At 44.1% G+C, this 21,814-nt stretch overlaps 1 protein-coding gene across 2 annotated transcripts; it reads right to left on the reverse strand.

Annotated features, from left to right (window-relative positions):
* Nucleotides 1-16,921: 16,921 nt before the first annotated feature.
* LOC136506076 (uncharacterized) lies at nucleotides 16,922-21,804 on the reverse strand. Of its 2 annotated transcripts, XM_066501202.1 has the most exons (6): nucleotides 21,310-21,804; nucleotides 20,564-20,933; nucleotides 20,327-20,481; nucleotides 18,535-19,126; nucleotides 18,121-18,416; nucleotides 16,922-17,088 (listed from the first exon to the last, which is right to left on the reverse strand). In XM_066501202.1, the coding sequence occupies exons 1-4, from the start codon at nucleotides 21,403-21,405 to the stop codon at nucleotides 18,875-18,877; spliced, it is 873 nt and encodes a 290-aa protein (XP_066357299.1). In that variant the 5' UTR covers nucleotides 21,406-21,804; the 3' UTR covers nucleotides 16,922-17,088; nucleotides 18,121-18,416; nucleotides 18,535-18,874. The 2 variants fall into 2 exon arrangements, with proteins under 2 accessions (XP_066357299.1, XP_066357300.1); XM_066501203.1 differs by lacking the exon at nucleotides 16,922-17,088 and having other exon boundaries at nucleotides 17,939-18,416; nucleotides 20,564-20,929.
* Nucleotides 21,805-21,814: the final 10 nt, after the last annotated feature.

Below are 21,814 nucleotides of genomic sequence, written 5' to 3' on the forward strand. Positions count from 1 at the left end.
ATCGGCTAAGGGCGGCAAGGCACCCTGTGATCCGCTGAACCCCCTTTATGTTTTGGATCGGGCCCATTCTCATGATGGCTAATATCTTCTCTAGGTTGGCCTCGATGCCACGCTCGGAGACGATGAAGCCGAGCAGCATGCCCCTCGGTACCCCGAAAACACATTTTTCGAGATTGAGTTTGATGCCGTTTGCCTGGAGTTTTGCAAAGGTGCGTTCAAGGTCGGCGACAAGGTGGTCAGCCCGCTTGGTTTTGACTACGATGTCATCGACATATGCCCGATGAGGGATAGATATCGATCAGGGCGAGGCTCATTCTAGGCCGTCGGGTGAGACGAAAACCATTCCCTATCTCTTGGGCGAGACTAACCCTGTCCCTCCGGGATCGGGCGAGGCGGAATCCATCCCTTAGCCTTCGGGCGAGACCGAGCCCGCCCTATAGGCATCGGGCGAGACGGAGATTAGTCTTGAGCCTTTGGGCGAGGCAGGGTTATCCCACAAAGGCGTCGGGTGAGGCTAACCCCGCCCCTCCGGGATCGGGTGAGACAGAATCCATCCCTCAGCCCTCGGGTGAGACCGAGCCCGCCCTCAAGGCGTCGGGCGAGACGGAGTTTATCCCTCGGCCCTCGGGCGAGACCGAACCCGCCCTCAAGGCATCGGGCAAGACGCTGAGCCCGCCCCAAAGGTGTCGGGCGAGGCGGAACCGAACTCCTGTCACTCGAACAAGGGTTGACATGACGCCCTTATGCGTCCAGAAGTTTTTCACGTTTGGTGGTTATCGGTTCCACCTTCTGGGGTACCCTGGTATTCGGTCCCCGACAATGACAGATTAGTATAACATTGTTTTGTGAATACTATATTCTTCTCAAAATAAGTATTAGAGCAGCTTTGAAGCACTCTTTATATCATTCCTAATTGCTAGCGGGGTTAGGGCGTCCGTCTGCTCGGACGTTGGCTCCCTGGGCCTACGGACCAGCCCGGCCTGCTCCTCTACAGTCCGTCTAAAAATAAGGAACACAATTTTCTTCCTCCTCGCACAGTCGCTCGTTGCGCCACGATGTCCGCCCGCACCGTCCACCGAGCCTCGCTCCTCTCCACGCCGATCCCCAAAGCCGCACTCTCCGCATCCTCCGCACCCTCCTCCATCCTCCATCCCCACCGCATCCGAGCGCTAGCGGCCGCCTTCATCCCTTTCCACTGCGCTCACCGAGCGCTGCGCAGGGTGTCGACCGCCTCGTGTGGTCAGGCGGCCAGGAGAGGGGCCGTCGATTGTCGAGCCCAGGCCAGGCGTAGGCCAGCTGGCTGCTGCCAGGTCGCACCACCATCCTCGACCGTCAGCTAGTCGGAACCAGCCGTTCCTCGGTCTACTTTGCGTCGTCCAGAAGAAGAAGGTGAATAACGCATATTTCAAGAGTATATTTTAAGTGTTTCAGATGTTCCATAGGTATGTTACAAGTGTTTCGTATGGATGTTGCAAAAGTAGATCGGGATTTTGCATATGTTGCAATGGTTGTACATGTATGTTGCAAAGCTTCTATTTCCAATGCTTCATCTATTTTCTCAAACGCATGTTACAAGTGTGTTCATCTAGATGTTGTATATGTTTCACATATATGTTGTAAGTGTTTTATATGGATGTTGCGTATGTGAAAGCTCTAGTTTGGTTTTGGTTAATTGATGAAACCCTAAGTGCTAACCTAGTTTATCAAGATGATCATGAGATAGGTAGCACTACTCCAAGTGATGAAGCTATGATGAAGATCATGGCATTGGTGATGATAAAATGCTTGAACTTGGAAAAGAAGAAAGAGAAAAACAAAAGGCTCAAGGCAAAAATATAAAATGTATGAGCTATTTTGTTTTAGTGATCAAGACACTTAGTGAGTGTGATCATATTTAGGATAGATAGTTGTACTATTAAGAGGAGTGAAACTCGTATCGGAATACGGTTATCAAAGTGCTACTAGATGCTCTAACTCATTGCATATGCATTTAGGATCTAGAGGAGTGCTAACACCCTTGAAAATGTTTGTGAAAATACGCTAACACATGTGCACAAGGTGATACACTTGGTGGTTGGCACATTTGATCAAGGGTGGTGAAGTTTAGGTGCAAGGGTAAGAAACTCCACCGGCGCCATAGACAGAAAAGACGGAGGTCACTGTAAGTGACCGGACGCTAGTCTCTGTTGGACCAGCGCGTCTGGTCAGTTGCAGCAGTGAGCACGCGTTTCGGTCTTCAACCGGACACTGGCGCTAAAAGTGACCGGACGCTAGCAGGGTGCGTCCGGTCAGTGCTGACGTACGCTGACGTAGGGCGTATAGAAGAGACTTTGAGTGACCGGACGCTGGGTGAGTCCGGTCGGGCTTGATCGGACGCGTCCGATTGTGAAAATTTGCGTTTGGAACCTTATTGGAAATGACCAGACGCTGAGGTCCAGTGTCCGGTCACTTTCTAACTGACGCATCCGGTCATCACTTGACCGTTGAAATTGGATTATCGGCATTTGAAGCCAATGACACATGGCGCACATCGCACGACCGGACGCTGAGGTCCAGCATCCGGTCAATATGACCGGAGCGTCCGATCAACCCGTGTTCAGTGCAGTGAAGGAGTACAACGGCTCTATTTCATGGGGGCTTCTATTTAAGCCCCATGGCCGGCTCAAGCTCACTCTCTTGCATATTTTCATTGACTTAGCAACCTTGTGAGCTTAGCCAAAGCCCTCCCACTCATCTCCATCATTGATTCATCATCTTTGTGAGATTGGGAGAGAATCCAAGTGCATTGTTTGAGTGATTGCATCTAGAGGCACTTGGTATTCGTGTTGCGCTGCGGATTTCGCTTGTTACTCTTGGTGGTTGCCACCACCTAGATGGCTCGGTGCAGCAGTGGAGGATCAGCATAAGTTGGTGATTGTTCGTGGCCGTCTCCGGTGATTGTGAGGGGAGTTGTACCTTCCCCGGTGGAGTACCGAAAGGTAACTCTAGTAAATTGCTCATGTCATTGAGTTACCTTACTTGTGGGTAGGTTCTTGCGGTGTCCAATCGTGTGGACAAAGTTTGTGAAACACCTCTTAGCCGCTGAACCACCAAGTGTTGGTCGACACAACGGGGACTAGCATGTTGGCAAGCACGTGAACATCAGGAGAAAAATCGGTTGTCTCTTATCATTTGCATTCTCCCGGTGATTGGCTTAATCTTCATCTTGTGATTGGTTCATCCCCTACACGGTGGTATAATCACCCTACTCACCTATTTACATTCTTGCAAACTAGTTGATACAAGCTCTTTAGTGTAATTAGAATTGAGAGCTTACTTTATTATTGTCATTCATCAAGTTGAGCTCTTTAGATTAGCAAGATTAAAAGCTCTTAGTGAGTAGTTCATAGCAAGTTTGGGTGCCTAAGTAATCATTGCAACTAGAATTGTTGAATAGGTGGCTTGCAACCCTTATAGAGCTAGAGCAAGTTTGCATTACGCTATTTGTCATACTAATCAAATTGCTCTAGTTGATTTGTAGATTTTTAAATAGGCTATTCACCCCCCTCTAGCCATATTAGGACCTTTCAAGTGGTATCAGAGCCGTGGTCATTGTTTGATTGAAGGCTTAACAACCTCGGTGTTAAATTATGGCTCAAGTTGTGTTCAACCATGTGGGGGGCAAACCACCGTTCTTTGATGGCACATGCTATAGTTATTGGAAGAGAAAGATGAGGATGTATCTTGGTTCAATCAATGATCAAGTATGGGAAGTGACCGAGAATGACTATGCTATCATTGATCCCAATGATCCAACCAATCAAGATAAGATCAACAAGCAATGTAATACAATGGCTCTCAACATCATATACAATGCCATTGATTCTAAGGTGTTTGAGCAAATCAAGGATTGTGAAAAAGCAAATGAGGTGTGGAAGAGATTGGAGGAAACATATGAGGGCACACCGGCGATGAAGAGTGCCAAGTTGTATATCCTCAAGGATAAATTGACAAGCTTCAAGATGAAGAAAGATGAGAGCATTCCGGAGATGTTCCATCAATTGCAAGTCATTATCAACGACTTGAAGGTATTGGGAGAGAAGATCAAGGATGATGATGTCTCCCATCGATTCTTGATGTGCTTACCTCCAAGATTTGAGATGTTAAGATAGCTCATCATAAGAGGAGGATTGAAGGACATTACCCCCAACCAAGTAATAGGTGATATCATGACACAAGAGACATACCGTGTGAAAAGGGAGGGAGATGACAAGGATGACAAGAAGGAAGAAAAAGACAAGAAGAAGAAAAGCATAGCATTCAAGGCTAGCTCATCATCATCAAAGAATAAGGGCAAGTCCAAGAAAGAATCAAGTGATGATGATGATCTTAGTGATATTGATGATGAAGCTATGGCTCTCTTTGTGCGCAAGATGGGAAAATTCATGAAGAAGAAGGGCTATGGTGCAAGAAAGAGAAGAGATCACACCAAGAAGAAAGAGTATGTGAGAAGATGCTATAATTGCAAGAGCCCCAATCATGTAGTAGCAAATTGTCCATATAATAGTGACAATGATGAGGATGAGAAGAAGAAGCACAAGGAGGATAAGAAAGAAAAGAAGGAGAAGAAGGAGAATAGAATGACCTTCCAAAAGAAGAAGAAGGGTGGAGGCTATGTAGTCACTTGGGATAGTGATGCTTCCTCAGATGGTGATAGCTCTAGTGATGATGACAAGAAATCTATCAAGAGAGCACTAGCAAGCATCGCCATCAACAAGAAGCTCTCCATCTTTGACACTCCATCAACATGTCTCATGGCAAAGCCTACTAAGGTAAAATATGATGAAAGTGATGATGATAAATGTGAAAGTGACTCTTGTAGGAATGATGATGATGATGAGGAGGAGGAGGAGTACTTCAAGGAGGAGCTCTTGGACATGTGTGAGCAAGTACACACTTGCAATGAGATGAAGAGAAAGGAGTACAAAGAATTACGCAAGAAAGTAAAATTTCTTGAGCAATCATTTAATGAGCTCAATGCCACTTATGAGGGGCTAATGGATGCCCATGAGAAGCTTGGCAAAGCTCACTCTAAGCTTGAAAAGGCTCACTTCTCTCTCATTGAGCAAGTCAAAGTGGAGGAAGCCAAGAAGAAGCAAGTGATCATAACATGTGATATGGGACTAACATGTAATCTTATTGATGAATTTTTTCATGAACCCATTATTGTTGCTCCTACTAACACTTCTTGTAGCACAATCATTACTACTCCACCTATGAATGATACATCACTAATGGTGGAAAATGAGAACCTCAAAAAGGAGGTGAATGAGCTCACTCGTGCCTTAGGCAATGCCTATGGTAGAGATGCCCGTTTGCTAAAGTGCTTGGGTAGCCAAAGGTTTTTTCTCAATAAAGAGGGATTAGGCTATACCCCCAAGAAAGGCAAGGCAGCCTTTGTCACTCCCAAAGTTAGCTTTGTGAAGGGCAATGGTCAGTTTTGTAATAGATGCCAGCAAGTTGGGCATATAGAGCAAAATTGCAAGACTAACAAGAACAAGCTACCTAATGTATCCTCAATCAAATTTGATTCTTGTTATATGCTTTATAAGGGTGCCAATGGTGTGAAGGCTAAGTTCATTAGTACATCAATTGTGGGCCCAAAGAAGAAGGCCATTTGGGTACCAAAGTCCTTGGTGACTAACCTATAAGGACCCAAGCAAGTTTAGGTACCTAAAAAGAATTGATCTTTTTTTATAGGTAAATTACAAAGCTAGAGGAAGGCATTGGGTGCTTGATAGTGGGTGCACACAACACATGACCGGTGATCCAAGAATGTTCAATTCAATCAATGAAAGCAAGAGCAATGGGATTGATAGTATCACATTTGGTGATAATGGCAAAGGCAAGGTCAAAGGGCTTGGTAAGATTGAAATATCCAATGACTTGAGCATTTCTAATGTGCTACTAGTAGAGAGCTTGAACTTCAACCTTTTATCGGTAGCTTAATTGTGTGATCTTGGTTTCAAGTGCATATTTGGTGTGGATAATGTAGAAATCATAAGTGTAGATGGCTCTAACTTGATATTCAAAGGATTTAGATATGAGAATCTATACTTAGTTGATTTTAATGCTAGAGAAGCTCAATTGTCAATATGTTTGATCACTAAGTCTAGCATGGGTTGGTTATAGCATAGAAGGCTTGGTCATGTTGGAATAAAACAATTGAATAAGTTGATTAAGCATGACTTAGTTAGAGGCTTAAAAGATGTCACATTTGAGAAGGATAAGCTATGTAGTGCATGTCAAGCCAGAAAGCAAGTTGGTAATACACATCCTAAGAAGAGCATAATGAGCACATCTAAGGCATTTGAGTTGATGCACATGGACTTGTTTGGACCAATCACATATACTAGCATTGGTGGAAACAAATATGGATTTGTGATTATGGATGATTTCACTAGATACACATAGGTATTCTTTCTTGTTGACAAGAGCGATGTGTTTGCAACATTCAAATCATTTGTCAAAAGCATTCACAATGAGTTTGAAACAACAATCAAGAAAGTTAGAAGTGACAATGGAAGTGAGTTCAAGAACACTAGAATTGATGAGTTATGTGATGAATTTGAAATTAGACATCAATTCTTGGCCAAGTATACTCCTCAATCAAATGGGCTAGTTGAAAGAAAGAATAGAACCTTGATTGATATGGCAAGATCAATGTTGAGTGAGTACAATGTGAGTTATTCATTTTGGGCCAAAGCAATCAACACGGCTTGCTACTATAGCAACCGACTCTATTGTCACCCCATGATGGAGAAAACACCTTATGAGCTATTGAATGGAAGAAAGCCCAACATAGCATACTTTCGGGTTTTTGGTTGTAAATGCTATATATTGAAGAAAGGCACTAGATTGGGCAAGTTTGAAAAGAAATGCGATAAAGGTTTCTTGCTTGGTTACTCCACTACTAGCAAGGCTTATAGAGTTTGGAATTTGGCTAGTGGCACTCTTGAGGAGGTTCATGATGTGGAGTTTAATGAAACAAATGGTTCCCGAGAGGAAGATGAGAATCTAGATGATGTAAGAGGCACTCAATTGGTCAATGCAATGAAGAACATGGATATTGATGAGTTAAGGCCTAGAGAGGTGATTGATGTTGAAGATGACAAGAATCAAGTGCTCTCTAACTCAAATATGCAAGCTAGTGGTTCTCATGATCAAATCCAAGCAAGCACTAATAATGGCAATGTGCAAGATCAATAAATGACTAGTTCATCATCTCAACCAAGTGATCAATTAAATGCTAGCAATCAAGTGCAAGTGCTTCAACCAACTAATGTTGTAAGAGATTATCCATTAAATACTATCATTGGTGATATTTCAAGAGGTGTGCAAATAAGATCAAGATTGATTTTATTTTGTGAGCATTTCTCATTTGTGTCATCCATTGAACCTAAAAAAATAGATGAAGCTTTGAGGGATGTTGATTGGATCAATGCTATGCATAAAGAGCTAAACAACTTCACAAGAAACCAAGTATGAGATTTAGTTGAAAGGCCTAAGGATCATAATATGATTGGAACTAAGTGGGTCTTTCAGAACAAGTAAGATCAAGATGGGATAGTAATAAGGAATAAAGCAAGATAAGTAGCTCAAGGTTACACTCAAGTTGAAGGTCTTGACTTTGGAGAAACATATGCCCCGGTTGCAAGATTGGAAGCAATTAGGATCTTGCTAGCTTATGCTTGTGCTAACAACATCAAGTTGTACCAAATGGATGTGAAAAGTACATTTCTTAATGGGTACATCAATGAGCTTGTATATGTTGAGTAACCTCCTAGTTTTGAAGATGAAAAGAAATCCAACCATGTTTACAAGTTGAGAAAGGCTTTGTATGGATTGAAACAAGCACCTAGAGCATGGTATAAGAGATTGAGGGATTTCCTACTCTCTAAGGGATTCAAGATGGAAAAGGTTGACACCACTCTCTTCACCAAGAAGCTTGGCAATGACTTGTTTGTAACTAAATCTATATTGATGATATCATCTTTGGATCAACAAATCAAGAATTTTGTGAGGAGTTTGGCAAGATGATGGCAAGTGAGTTTGAGATGTCTATAATTGGAGAGCTTAGTTACTTCCTTGGTCTACAAATCAAGCAAATGAAGAATGGTATATTTGTGAGTCAAGGCAAGTATATTAAGGACATGCTCAAAAAGTTTGAAATGGATGAGAATAAAGCTATTAGTACACCAATGGGGACAAGTGGAAGCTTGGATAGTGATGCTAGTGGCAACATGGTGGATCAAAAGATATATCGGTCTATGATTGGAAGTCTACTCTATGTGACCGCATCAAGACTGAATGTGATGTTTAGTGTATGCATGTGTGCTAGATTTTAAGCCTCACCAAGAGAAAGTTATTTGAAGGCAACAAAGAGAATATTGAGGTACTTGAAGTATACACAACATGTTGGATTATGGTATCCCAAAGGAGCAAGATTTGAGTTGATTGGATATTCGGATTCTGATTATATGAGATACAAAGTTGAGAGAAAGAGCACATTGGGCACATGTCAACTATTGAGAAGATCACTTGTGTCTTGGTCATCAAAGAAGTAAAATAGTGTAGCACTTTCAACCGCCGAAGCGGAGTACATTTTGGCCGGTAGTTGTTGTACTCAATTACTTTGGATGAAGGCTACCTTGAGTGATTTTGGAATCAAGTTCAAGCAAGTGTCATTGCTATGTGATAATGAAAGTGCCGTAAAGCTCACCAACAACCCAGTTCAACACTCAAGAACAAAGCATATAGATATCCGTCATCATTTCATAAGAGATCACCAACAAAAAGGGGACATTTACATAGAGAGTGTGGGCACCGAAGATCAACTTGCTGACATATTCACCAAGCCACTTGATGAAAAGAGGTTTTGTAAGCTAAGGAATGAATTGAACATACTTGACTTCTTCAATATGTGTTGATGCACCCCTTCAACTTATATGACATGCCTCTCCTTCGAGTAATCCAAGGTAAAAGTTGATTGGCATGACATACATCCTTGCTAAGGACATGATTATTGCATCTAGACATATTTTACACTTGAATAGGCTCATTCATGAAAATCAAATGAATTTGATGCTTGTATGGTACCACTATTGCTTGTATGTTTGAAATGATCTAGTGGTAGCATATGACATGTGTTGTGGGCTTGTAAACCTAGTGTTTGATTTAGAAAATAAGCTATAAGTGTTTAACTCAACATGGTACAAGATAACCCTTATTTGGAGGTGTGAAGAAGCTTGTCCTTGGATCAAACCGAGTTCAATATCTTTTGCAAGTAATCTAGATTGAACCAAATTGGGAAAATGATCCTCATTTCACATGGTTTTACCCCAACATATCTATAATTTAAGGCCACCTTTTGTGAAAATTGTTGACATTAATAATCCTACCTTATCTATACTTTAAGCCTTTGTGGTCATTGATGACAAAGGGGGAGAAATAGTGTACAAAGATAGTGAAACAAAGGGGGAGAGATAATATATGACAAAATAAGGGGATCAATTAAAATTTTGAGCATACAAATAGGGGGAGCAAGCTCATAAACTTGTATGGTGCATTTGAATGTGCATTACATATTTTTGCTTGCATGGCATAAGTTTTAATTTCAAATATCCATACTTGTGTGGTGTATGCTAGTTGTAGGTTTGAATGTTGAAATGAAAAACTAGCATGCATAGGCTAAGTAACTAGACTTATGTTCATTCTATGGAAACTAGACCCTTGCATGTAATGTTGATCTCACAGGGTATTCTAGTTCTTGTATATATCTAGTTACTAATGATGCTAAGGATGGTATATTGGTGCACTCCGATTGGTATCACGCTTCAAAGGTCCATCTCTTATACCTTAGCATCATTTGGTAGAAATTGTCTCCTATATTTCCTATCTAATCATATGTGCAAAGCTTCAATCCAAACTCTTAGCACATATGTAGGGGGAGCAATTGCTATCATATGGAGTTCATGAAACTTATCCATATCCTTTACACATGGTAAATATGCTTGGGCAAGCAACATGGATTCAAATGAACTTTAATTCATATCTTTGTATAAGGGTTGTCATCAATTACCAAAAAGAGAGAGATTAAAAGCTCTAGTTTGGTTTTGGTTAATTGATGAAACCCTAAGTGCTAACCTAGTTTATCAAGATGATCATGAGATAGATAGCACTACTCCAAGTGATGAAGCTATGATGAAGATCATGACATTGGTGATGATAAAATGCTTGAACTTGGAAAAGAAGAAAGAGAAAAACAAAAGGCTCAAGGCAAAGGTATAAAATATAGGAGCCATTTTGTTTTAGTGATCAAGACACTTAGTGAGTGTGATAACATTTAGGATAGATAGCCGTACTATTAAGAGGAGTAAAACTCGTATCGAAATGCAGTTATCAAAGTGCCACTAGATGCTCTAACTCATTGCATATGCATTTAGGATCTAGTGGAGTGCTAACACCCTTGAAAATGTTTGTCAAAATACGCTAACACATGTGCACAAGGTGATACACTTGGTGGTTGGCACATTTGATCAAGGGTGGTGAAGTTTAGGTGCAAGGGTAAGAAACTCCACCGGCGGAGTGTCTGCCCGTAGAGTGCGAACAGTCCGACGGTGCCACCGGTGCCCTAGACAGAAAAGACGGAGGTCACTATAAGTGACCGGACGCTAGTCTCTGTTGGACCGGCGCGTCCGGTCAGTTGCAGCAGTGAGCGCGTGTTTCGGTCTTCGACCGGACGCTGGCGCTAAAAGTGACCGGACGCTAGCAGGGTGCGTCCGGTCAGTGCTAACGTACGCTGACGTAGGGCGCATAGAAGAGACTTTGAGTGACCGGACGCTGGGTGAGTCCGATCGGGCTTGATCGGACACGTCCGATTGTGAAAATTCACGTTTGGAACCTTACTAGAAATGACCGGACGCTGAGGTCCAGCGTCCGGTCACTTTCTAACTAACGTGTCTGGTCATCACTTGACCGTTGAAATCGGATGATCGGCATTTGAAGCCGATGACACATGGCGCACATCGCACGACCGGACACTGAGGTCCAGCGTCCGGTCAATATGACCAGAGCGTCCGGTCGACCCGTGTTCAGTGCAGTGAAGGAGTACAACAACTCTATTTCATGGGAGCTTCTATTTAAGCCCCATGGCCGGCTCAAGCTCACTCTCTTGCACATTTTCATTGACTTAGCAACCTTGTGAGCTTAGCCAAAGCCCTCCCACTCATCTTCATCATTGATTCGTCATCTTTATGAGATTGGGAGAGAATCCAAATGCATTGTTTGAGTGATTGCATCTAGAGGCACTTGGTATTCGTGTTGCGCTGTGGATTTCGCTTGTTACTCTTGGTGGTTGCCATCACCTAGACGGCTCGGTGCAGCGGTGGAGGATCGGCACAAGTTGGTGATTGTTCGTGGCCGTCTCCGGTGATTGTGAGGGGAGTTGTACCTTCTCCAATGGAGTACCGAAAGGTAACTCTAGTAAATTGCTCATGTCATTGAGTTACCTCACTTATGGGTAGGTTCTTGCGGTGTCCAATCGTGTGGACGAGGTTTGTGAAACACCTCTTAGCCACTGAACCACCAAGTGTTGGTTGACACAACGGGGACTAGCGTGTTGGCAAGCACGTGAACCTCGGGAGAAAAATCGGTTGTCTCTTGTCTTTTGCATTCTCCCGGTGATTGGCTTAATCTTCATCTTATGATTGGTTCATCCCCTACACGGCGGTATAATCACCCTACTCACCTATTTACATTCTTGTAAACTAGTTGATACAAGCTCTTTAGTGTAATTAGAATTGAGAGCTTGCTTTATTATTGTCATTCATCTAGTTGAGCTCTTTAGATTAGCAAGATTGAGAGCTCTTAGTGAGTAATTACATAGCAAGTTTGGGTGCCTAAGTAATCATTGCAACTAGAATTGTTGGATAGGTGGCTTGCAACCCTTGTAGAGATAGAGCAAGTTTGCATTACGCTATTTATCATACTAATCAAATTGCTCTAGTTGATTTGTAGATTTTTAAATAGGCTATTCACCCCCTCTCTAGCCATATTAGGACATTTCAGTATGTTTGTAATGGTTTTCAAGTGTTTTATAAGTGTTTCATCTGCCTTCGAACGTATGTTTCAAATGGTGCATCTGGATGTTGAAAAAGTAGATCAGGTGTTGCACATGTTGCAACGGGGCCCATCTGTTACAGCCACCAGTAGCAGCTGCTGGGGTGCAGATGGGGGGGGGGGTCGTGAGCGCCCTCCACGTGCGGTCTAGCGAAAGCGGGCGATATCGGAGCGCCGCGGTCCCTACGTGGGCGCACAAAACGCAGGCAAGGCAGGGCGTGTAGGCATGGGGCGGAACGCAGGTGCGCGCGAGAAACGAAGCACGGACGGGGGTGGAGTGTAGGCGCGTGGGAAACGAAGTGCAAGCGCTGGTGTCCGAACGCGCGCTTCCGTCCGGACGTCCAGGAGCTAGCGCTTCCAAATTGCGAGGAATTGAGATTCGGATGAAAAAGTACCCTCCAACATCTTATATATTTGGTTATCCAAATGTAATCATCTTCTATTCAGAAATTCTCGTTAGCTAAAAAATAGAAAATAAGAATGACTCTCTATAGTGAAAACAAGATATAGAACCATTATTAGAGAATGAAAAGATATAGACAAAGATTTTTATGTGAATGACCTTCCAAATGATCGTTTAGAGAGTGGGATTTAAAAAAAAATATTGAAGGTGCTCTCATTCTCATTTTCTAAGAAGTCCAACGCTTTTAATTTTAACCAATCTATACCAGAAATCATTACTCCCTCCGTTCTCTTAGAGGAGTTTCGAGGTACCAAGACGCTTCAAGAAATAGGAGCATCGTATAATCATATTTACTATCCATCACGATTAACACCCGTGCCGTTTTCTCTCCGCATCCTTCTCTACTGCTAGTAAAATATAGTAGCTGAGTGTATAAAACAGCCATGTATGCATGCGATGCTCCGTGTTTTGACTTAGGCATAGTAATGACCAGTCCCCTTGATACTATAGCTCGCGGCTCCGTTTGGCTCGCTGAATTTTGGCTGAAACTGGTTGAAAAATACTGTTCTGACTAAATTATTGTGAGAGAAAAACACTGTTCTCGTTGAAAAAAGAATCCGAATAAGCCAGCTTATGGGTAAGCCGAACGGGACCAATAGCCAAACCAAAAACGCTTGCACGCCTAATAAAAGGAACATAGGAAGTAATATTTATGGTACATGATAAGTATCGTTAGATTAATTATTAGATATATTTTTATAATCAACTTATTTAGGAATATAAATGTTGTTAATGTTTTCTATAAATATAGTTAAATTTATGAAAGTTTAATATGCATGGAACCTAAAATGATGCTTATTCGGAGATGGAGAAAGTATTTACAATCCTACTAAAATTGTATTTTCTGTGTATGTGTGTGTGGATGGGGTGTGTGTGTGGGGGGTGGGGGGGGGGGGGGGGGGGGGGGGGGAGTAAATAGGGTCGGTATCATACCTGATACGCACAACCATTTGGGCGCAACAATATATTCCAACTTATGTACACGTGAACCTTCCACATTTTATGCCTTCCTATAAATTTGTTTTTGTGCATTCATGCGAACCTGCGTGACATACGTTGGCCGTGCAGGAAAGAAAAAGAAAATCTGGAGCCGATTCAATTCAGACCACACGAGACGCCGAGACGGATTGGATAGGGCGGGGGTCTCGATCAGCCACGTGGGAAGCGACGACGACAGCTTTCATTAGGCCGGTAAATAATGCAAGAACCTGACGTCGTGGAGATTAGTGCGATTGTCAAGGCTCAATGGAGACAGCAAGCACAAAAGAAAACCAAAACATGCTGCAGCACTAGCTACCTGCAGTGTGTGTTGCAAATAGTGCAGCCGAGCAGAGCCAAAGACTGCTCTCGTTTGCTTAGTCACCGTACATTCAATTTTCTTTTTTCTTTTAACGCATAAAACAAATTGTTAGCCTATGTATATCAGTATATGACAGGAGCCAAGTGGTTCGATCACTAGCTAGGAATTTTGCAATGGGATCTAACGAAAATGATAAACAGGTAGATCACCCAAACCTAACCCAGCTTTTACCTCGATTTAGAATCCGCAAAGGATACACCAAATGGGGTCAAAGGTAGTGTTATTTGTTACGGTAATGCTACCATTAAAACATCTAGAGAGGCAGACGCATCGCTCCACTCACTGCCGCATGCATCGCTCACCTAATAAAAAAAAATCAACTCTTACACGCCTCCCTCCGCTCCGCTCCCGCCTTTACCCCTTTCGCGCTTCTCACCCCCTGCCGCAGCGCACCAACGCCCGACGTCCTACCCCACCAGGAGCCCCCAATGCCCGCAGATCCGGCAGCCCTTTCCCCTACCCCAGCGAGATCCATAGAGCAGGAGCGAGATCCACTTGCCTCTGGCGAGATCTATAGAGGTGGCGCTGCGGTGTTGCAGGGGAGTGGGCGGCTCTCCGCCACCCCGGCGCGGCGTCCTCCCCACCCCGGCTGTGCCCTCTCTCACCTCAGCGACCGAGCTCCCCCAACCCCGGCGGCCATGGCGCTCCTCGCCCCCCATCCCCTACCGTCACGTCGAGCCAAGCTCGGTAGTGGTAGCGCTGGTGCTAGTGCACCACCGCTCACCGTCGGCTCTAACCCCGACGGCTGGAATCGACCGGCCCAGGCTTCTCCTCCCCTATGTTACGAATGTATGTTTCAGGTGTTTCAATCGTTTCAAAGGTATGTTGCAAAAGTATATCAAGGATGTTGCATATGTTTCAAGTGCTTCAGAAGCATATTGCAAGCGCTTGTTTAAAATGTTTCATTTATTTTCAGACGTATGTTGCAATCGTTTTTTATCTGAAGTTGCATATGTTTTCAACACTAAGTTCCAAATGTTTTAGTTGTTCCAGTCTTATGTTGCAGTAAGTGTTTTTTCACGTTGCAATTGTTTTGTCTGAATGTTGCATATGTTTCACACACATGTTGCAAGCGTATGTCCCAAATGTTTCAATTGTTTCAAATGTATGTTGTATTTGAGTGTTTCATGTTGTAAGTGCAGACCGCCCACGTCGGTGTCCATGAGGGCGGGCAGGGCTAACCCATGGCCACTGACGCGTGGAGGAGGCACAGGCTGCCACCGACGGTGTGGGGAGAAGGCACAGGCCGCGAGGTGCTGTTGTGGAAGAGGCGGGGGTGAGTCTTCCGGGCGGCCTAGAAGAGGCGGGCGCTGCACCGGTGTCGAAGAGGCGGGGGCAAGTCATCTGAGGAGCGTGGGCAACGGATCTTAAGCGGGCGGTTCGGATGCGAGCATGGGAAACGGAGCTAGCGCGAACAGCGCGCGAATCTGAGTGGATGGGGCAGAGCAGCTGCGGGCGTCCGGACGTCCGAGCGCTAGTGCTGTCGTATTTGTTGTAGTATCGGTCAATCATCAAGCAAGTGGTCTGCAATCATGTTTGTCGGCATCTGACACAGACCTGGTCAGGTTTTGGGGGTTATTCGCCATGTTTTTCAACACTACTTCAGTAGTACTTTTCAGCGAAGTAACAATGTTTTTCTCTCGCAACAATTCAGCAGCAGCCAAATTTCAGCGAAACGAACCTGACCAAATTTTCCCCCCAGCAGATCGACTGTCAAACAGAAGAGATGGTGCTCTCGCCTGACAGACATGGGGTCGCAGGTTGGCAGTGGCAGGCATGCCTCCTCTTCGATCACCGGAAACTTTAACCGTGTGTTTGGTTTAGGGACCAAGTGGAATGGGTTGGGTCCAACCTAGTTTTCTAGGTTGGGATGAACCCATCTCGTGTTTGGTTAAGGGGTTGGGATGAACCCAGTTCTGTGTTTGGTTGCGAGGTTCAAGAGGGATGAAATAGACGCCATTTTGATACCGTTAACAGTACCATTAGTGGGACCCGCATGTCATCCTCCTTATTTTCTTTTTCCCCTCATCTTCTTCCTCTGCTCGCCCATCACCTCCTAGCCCGACATCGCCATGGCCGTCACCTCCCAGCCCCGCCCTCACCCCCTCGGTCGCCGCCTCCCCGCCCTGCCCCGCCCCGACCCTTCCCCGCGCAGGCCTCGGCGGCCATGGAGGCCCTGTCTCCCCGCGCAACCCCACCCCGCCCCCTGCGACCATAGAGGCCCCGCCCCGGTAGCCATGGAGACCCCTCCTCTCCGCACAGCCCCGCCCCGCCCCGGTGGCCTGGCGGCCCTGCCTCCCCGCGCAGGCCCCGCCGACACCCGTCTCAGCGGCCATGGCGGCCCTGCCTCGTCTAGCGCCAGCGCCCCAAGCTCGCGCGAGCTCGCCCGCGCAAGCGACACAGCACCGGCTTCCAGAGCCCGACGTCGCTGCTCGCCCACATCCGGAGAAACGGAACCACCGGCGCTCGCGACGAAGGGAGGGAGAAGGAGACGGTGAACGACGCCGTTCATCTGGGTCGAGATGGTCCGCCCAATTTGAATGGACCAAGGGAACCCGCATCTGAGGGAATATTCGGTCCCTGGTCCAACCCAATCTCACCTAGCTCCTCAACCAAACAGCGCACCATCTGGGTCAAACCCGGGATATCCTACTTCATCCCGCAATCCAAACAGATACTAAAAGGCCGCACAAGCACAGCCCATGGGGTAAGGTGCTCCCATACTCCCGCGGTGAAAATGTTCTAGGGATTGAATGCACGAGTGCAACAAAAGATGTGGATAGATAGATGTCATCATGCAAAAATTAACTACAATGGAAACCTATGCAAGGAGAATAAATAAAGAATAAAGAAGGGAAAAAAAATCAACCCGTGGATAGTTGCGAGCTGCGGGAATAAGAGTGTGTGTGGGTGGGTGGGTGGGGGTGGGGGGTTGGGGAGGGGTACATCTTGCAACGCAAATTGTGAACAGCAGGAAAGAGGAAACAAAGAATAATGCAGCCCACGTTTTTTTTTTGCGAAGCCGACTTCTCTTTTTCTTCGTCTCCTTGCTCAAGTTTCATTACACCTCAACAATTCCACATGAACATCGAAAAAAATTAGACCCCTGAAATATATGAGAAGTGTCAAAATAAACCAACATTAAATATCATGATAGGATATTCAGTTGGTCATGCAGGATGGAAGAGGTCCAGAACTGGGGTTGAGGGGAAAAAAAGGAAGAAATAAAAATGAATAATACACTAAGTAAAACACTGATGGGCCGTTATCTAGTAATATGGGCCTCAAATTTGATGAAACTGCGCATGATCGCGTTCTGTCTTTTCTCGTTCCCAGAATCACCCAAATCACTCCTCTCGACGGCCGAATCGCCGCCACGGCGCCACCGCCGACCGCCTCCCGTCTGAGCTCGGTGATGTCGTCTCTTCGCCACGCTTATATTTTGCAACAAAGGGGAAAACATTTTGCAACAAAGGGGAAATGAACTCTCAGGTGTGGTGAGAAAGGGGGCATGAACTCTAGTGGTTAGAGCTTGAGTGTTGAGTGACCATACGATTTTTATTCGCACGGTATGTATTCTCGTACCTCGAAGTTGGGAAGATTCTTGAGGAATCAAGCATGTTTTGGTTGATCTAAAGTTGATGCTACAATAGTTTTCAGGCAATCAGTTATTTGAAAATGTGATGTCTCCTGCTCATGATCTTATTCTTCTACTCTCTTAGTTCCGATTTATAGGTCGTTTTGGTTTTTTTCTAGATATTCAACTTTTATTATATATTTAGACATCGTATATCTAGGTGCATAACAAAAACTATAAATATCTAGAAGTCAAAATGGACTATAATTTGGGGACAGAGGATGGTACTTATTATGAGTTAATAAAACATTAGTAAAGTACCATACTTAGATGGAAGACAGAGAAATTAGATATAGACACAAAGGAAGACGTTAAAGCCCTTGTTAGAAATCCTCCAAATTCCTAGGGAACGAGCCCATTCCAACCGGTCTTTATTGGAAAATTCCCACTGTGTCTATAATGGTTGAAATCATTTACTGGAATGGAAGATTATAAATGCATCAGATTGTTTAAAAGCATGGTTGCACTCAAATGGTTGAACTCAGAGCATCAATTTCATACCATTGAAAGAATGCAGTGAGCCAATTATAACCTCTGTATCTTTTCTAGTTACAAATAAGTCCTCACAGGAGCCAGTGGTATTGGAACTGGTAGTAATTTGATGCCATGAATCCCATCAAAACAAAATAAATTGATCTCTGACATGAGACTATTTATGATTCTGTATCGATGAACATTGTGCTCTGCCAACCATGTTGTCAACACAATATAATCAGGTTTCCTCTTGCAGGTCCAGACTGTCAGGCAAGACAGAACAACAACACTCCTGAGAGTTGGGGGGTCGCAAGCTGCCTTACCTGAAACAGAACAAAATCCACCGTATTATTTACACATAATAGCTTGCACTTGATGCTTCATCTATTAGGCTTCTTTATTTGTTTTTTTTTTTAAAAAAGGGGTAGGAAGAAAACTTGCCTTCTTACAAGATGATGGGGACATGGGGTATTGCAGCTTCTGCCTCAGACTGCCTCAGGAGCATGACTCAACATGAAGTAAATGATTTTTTTTCCCTTTTGGAACTCCTTTTTCCATCACAAAGAGTCAAAGAGGAACCCTCATCTGGTTCTGGTCTCTATGTGATTGGAAGTTTGCAACTCCAATTCAATGGAACTTGCAAAGACTCCTCTAGTGCTAGGAAAAGTAATGGCAACTAGATTGTCATTTGCAAGGACGTGTGGATGCATGGAGAAAATTTTACTGTCTCGTGTTTCAGTATTTGTGTAAAGAAAAAACTTGGACCAGCGACCCTAAGACATCAAAAAATTAGAGCAGCTAACACGATGGACAGGGAACAAACAAGAGCTAAAAGAAACGTGATGCTAGGTACAAATCCTATATGGGCCTCATCTCCACAGGGTATGCGCCATGCAGCTTTGTCCAGGGGTGCAGCTTTAAGATTCTTAATCACCCAAAGACAGGAATCAGAATGGATTTCCTTTTTTCTGTAGCGCACGAACAGATCTGGGTTACCAAACTCCACTGTGGCATAGCCACTGGCATCAAGAGGCTGCAAATAAGCATCACAGTCAGTAGTCAACAAAGTTTATTCAGAAATGTTCTGACAAATGATTATTACTAAATATGCCTATGAGAAATTGACCAAGATAAACAATGAAACATGTATTTTTCAAAACACCATGCATTTCAGGCATGTTTGTAGCATTGCAAAACATGGAAATGGCAAGGTGGTCAACATGACCATCACTAGGAAATATTGTTTTCTATTGTTTTTTCATTTTCACATTGCTTGGAGTTGGAGCACCATCAATTCTCTCCGAAACATTGAGCATGAACATCACATATATAAGTATTCCACCACCTATTATTCCCTAGCAAGAGGAAATCATATGCAATAATAGAACTTTCTCTTCACAACCTGAGTTGCCTAATCACATAATTCAGTTGTCTGTTCTGTGTATCCCAACTTTAACACTTTCCAACATATAAATTAAGACATATACACAGTAGAGCAAAATACAAGGATATACAATGCAGCAAACGTTTTAAGCTCAAACTTAATTTAAACAAGTAGGGCCTACAAAACACAACTATACCAAAATAGTCATTTTCAGTTCGTTACTCATATAATCATCTAACTCTCATTTCTCTGTCTCCCAGTTGACTCTGCAACTGAAGTTATTTTTACAGTAATCCATCGGAATTCTAAACAATGCCAGGATTTTTTTTCCTTCTTCTAAATTTCTTGGAAACCTTTAAAGGTACCATGCACAAGGGGTGGCCCATCACAGTTGCATAAATCCATAGAAACTGGCAAGATAGTATTTTGCATTAAAAGCGAACCAAACAGAAATTATTAAAGTAGTTGGATAGCTTATCTATATATTAATTAGGCCCATGTTCGGTACAAACATGTCAAAGAGAGAGGCAAACATATATATATATACTATTATTATGCATTAGCGTGGTCCAATATAAGAGCTATGTTCCGGCATGCATTGTTTGATGTCCATCATGGAAATAATATACCACTAACCATCACCAAGTTGTTGAATATTTTAAACATTCGTGCAAGTCAATTTCTAGGCAAATATGAAGATTTTATTTGCATACAGAATTTTCAGTACAGAGGCATATCCTAAGCTAGTAGGCTACAAGGCAAAAACAAGTAATGTTCAATTGCAGATAGCAGGGACTAAATAATTCAAATGAACCTCTTTTTTTTCACTGGTAGTCTATAGAACCTTACTGGGTATCTAGCATGGAGAGGCATGTCTATTACAAGGCTACAGTTGGTAGAAATGATTAGCCAGAGATCAAAATGAATCTCAACAGATGACCGATTGGATAGAGCTGTGGGCAGTTCAAGGTTGGTGTCTCCAAAAACAGCAACATCAACGAAAACTGCAAGATTTTTTAACCAAAAAAATTAGCAAAATACAAATAATAATGCAGTTCTACAGTCTATCTCAGATTCAGATTTCACCTTTGCGCTCAACAAAATGCTGTAGCTCAAATGGGTCAGCAAACACCCCGTCGGGGAGTTTTTCAAATATCACCAGATGGGCATCATAGCCATCAAGGAAATTAACCATAGCACCTTCACAGGCACCAAAATCCATAGAGTAGACTAAACGGCGGTGAGAACCTTCACCAACCAGTTGCCGGCGCAATTTTGAGAGCATAGGCACTTCAACATCATCAGTAAGTCCTTTGCACAATTCACCAGAATCAGACATTTGCGCTAAGTCACGACGCTGAGCAAGCTGGCCCGTCAAGGTGTCATCGAGATATGCATCACCAATGTACGCCATAGAGCAGGGCGCGCATTTGATGGATTTGTGGCTTCCGCCTGCCTGTGCAATGCATTAATTAAAACTTACCCACATAAGCATCAACCAAATCTGAACGGAAATATTATTAGAAGCAGGGTGCATCTTAAAATCCAAACGAGATACAGCTAATTACCCTCAGGCCACCCAACTCAAACAAGCACACATTTAAGTCGAACTTGGGATAGATCGACACTTACACTAAAAGAGTACAAGTACAGTAAAATTCAGCATCAGCTAAAAACGAACGATTTCCGTAACCCTTCCACACAGTATCCATGAACGCGCACCACGGCCCCAGCACCAGCAAATCCGAACCAACAAAGCATCCTAATTTCCGCACAAAACTGCGCACAAGTAAATCCGCGTGAACCAGGAGCGCCCATCCACCCCCACGTACCTGCTCAGCCGACGAAGAGGCGGCGGCCGCCGCCCCGGAGATCCAAGCGGCGGCGAGCGCCACGGCGAGCAAGCATCGCCCGGCCCCCGCTGCCATTTGTCAGGAGGAGGAGAAGGCGGCGCAAGGAACTTGTGGGTAGAGATCGGAGAAAGAAGTAGGGGCGCACCCCTCTCGGCTCTCGCCGGCGTCGGGGAGGCGCGGATCTCGTCGCGGCGGACGCCGGAGGGCCGGCCTGGTCGACGGCAATGGCGGGGCCTGGCCTGGGCCGAGCTGGTCCGTCTCAATCAATTTGGCTGGGCCAACTGTAGTACTGGACTCAACTCGGCCATTTGGGGCTTTTCTGGTATTGCACGTGGCTGTGGTTTGATACAATACAATGATACTGCCTCCATTTCAAAATTTATGGGTTTGAGCTTAAAAAATGTATGGGTTTGTTGGACTATTATTAGTAGGATTTAAAAAAACACAAGTATCATGAACTTTTTTCCAAAATACAGGCTCTTAC

Source organism: Miscanthus floridulus, chromosome 14 (assembly GCF_019320115.1).
Source record: "Miscanthus floridulus cultivar M001 chromosome 14, ASM1932011v1, whole genome shotgun sequence".
Taxonomy (NCBI): Eukaryota; Viridiplantae; Streptophyta; class Magnoliopsida; order Poales; family Poaceae; genus Miscanthus; species Miscanthus floridulus.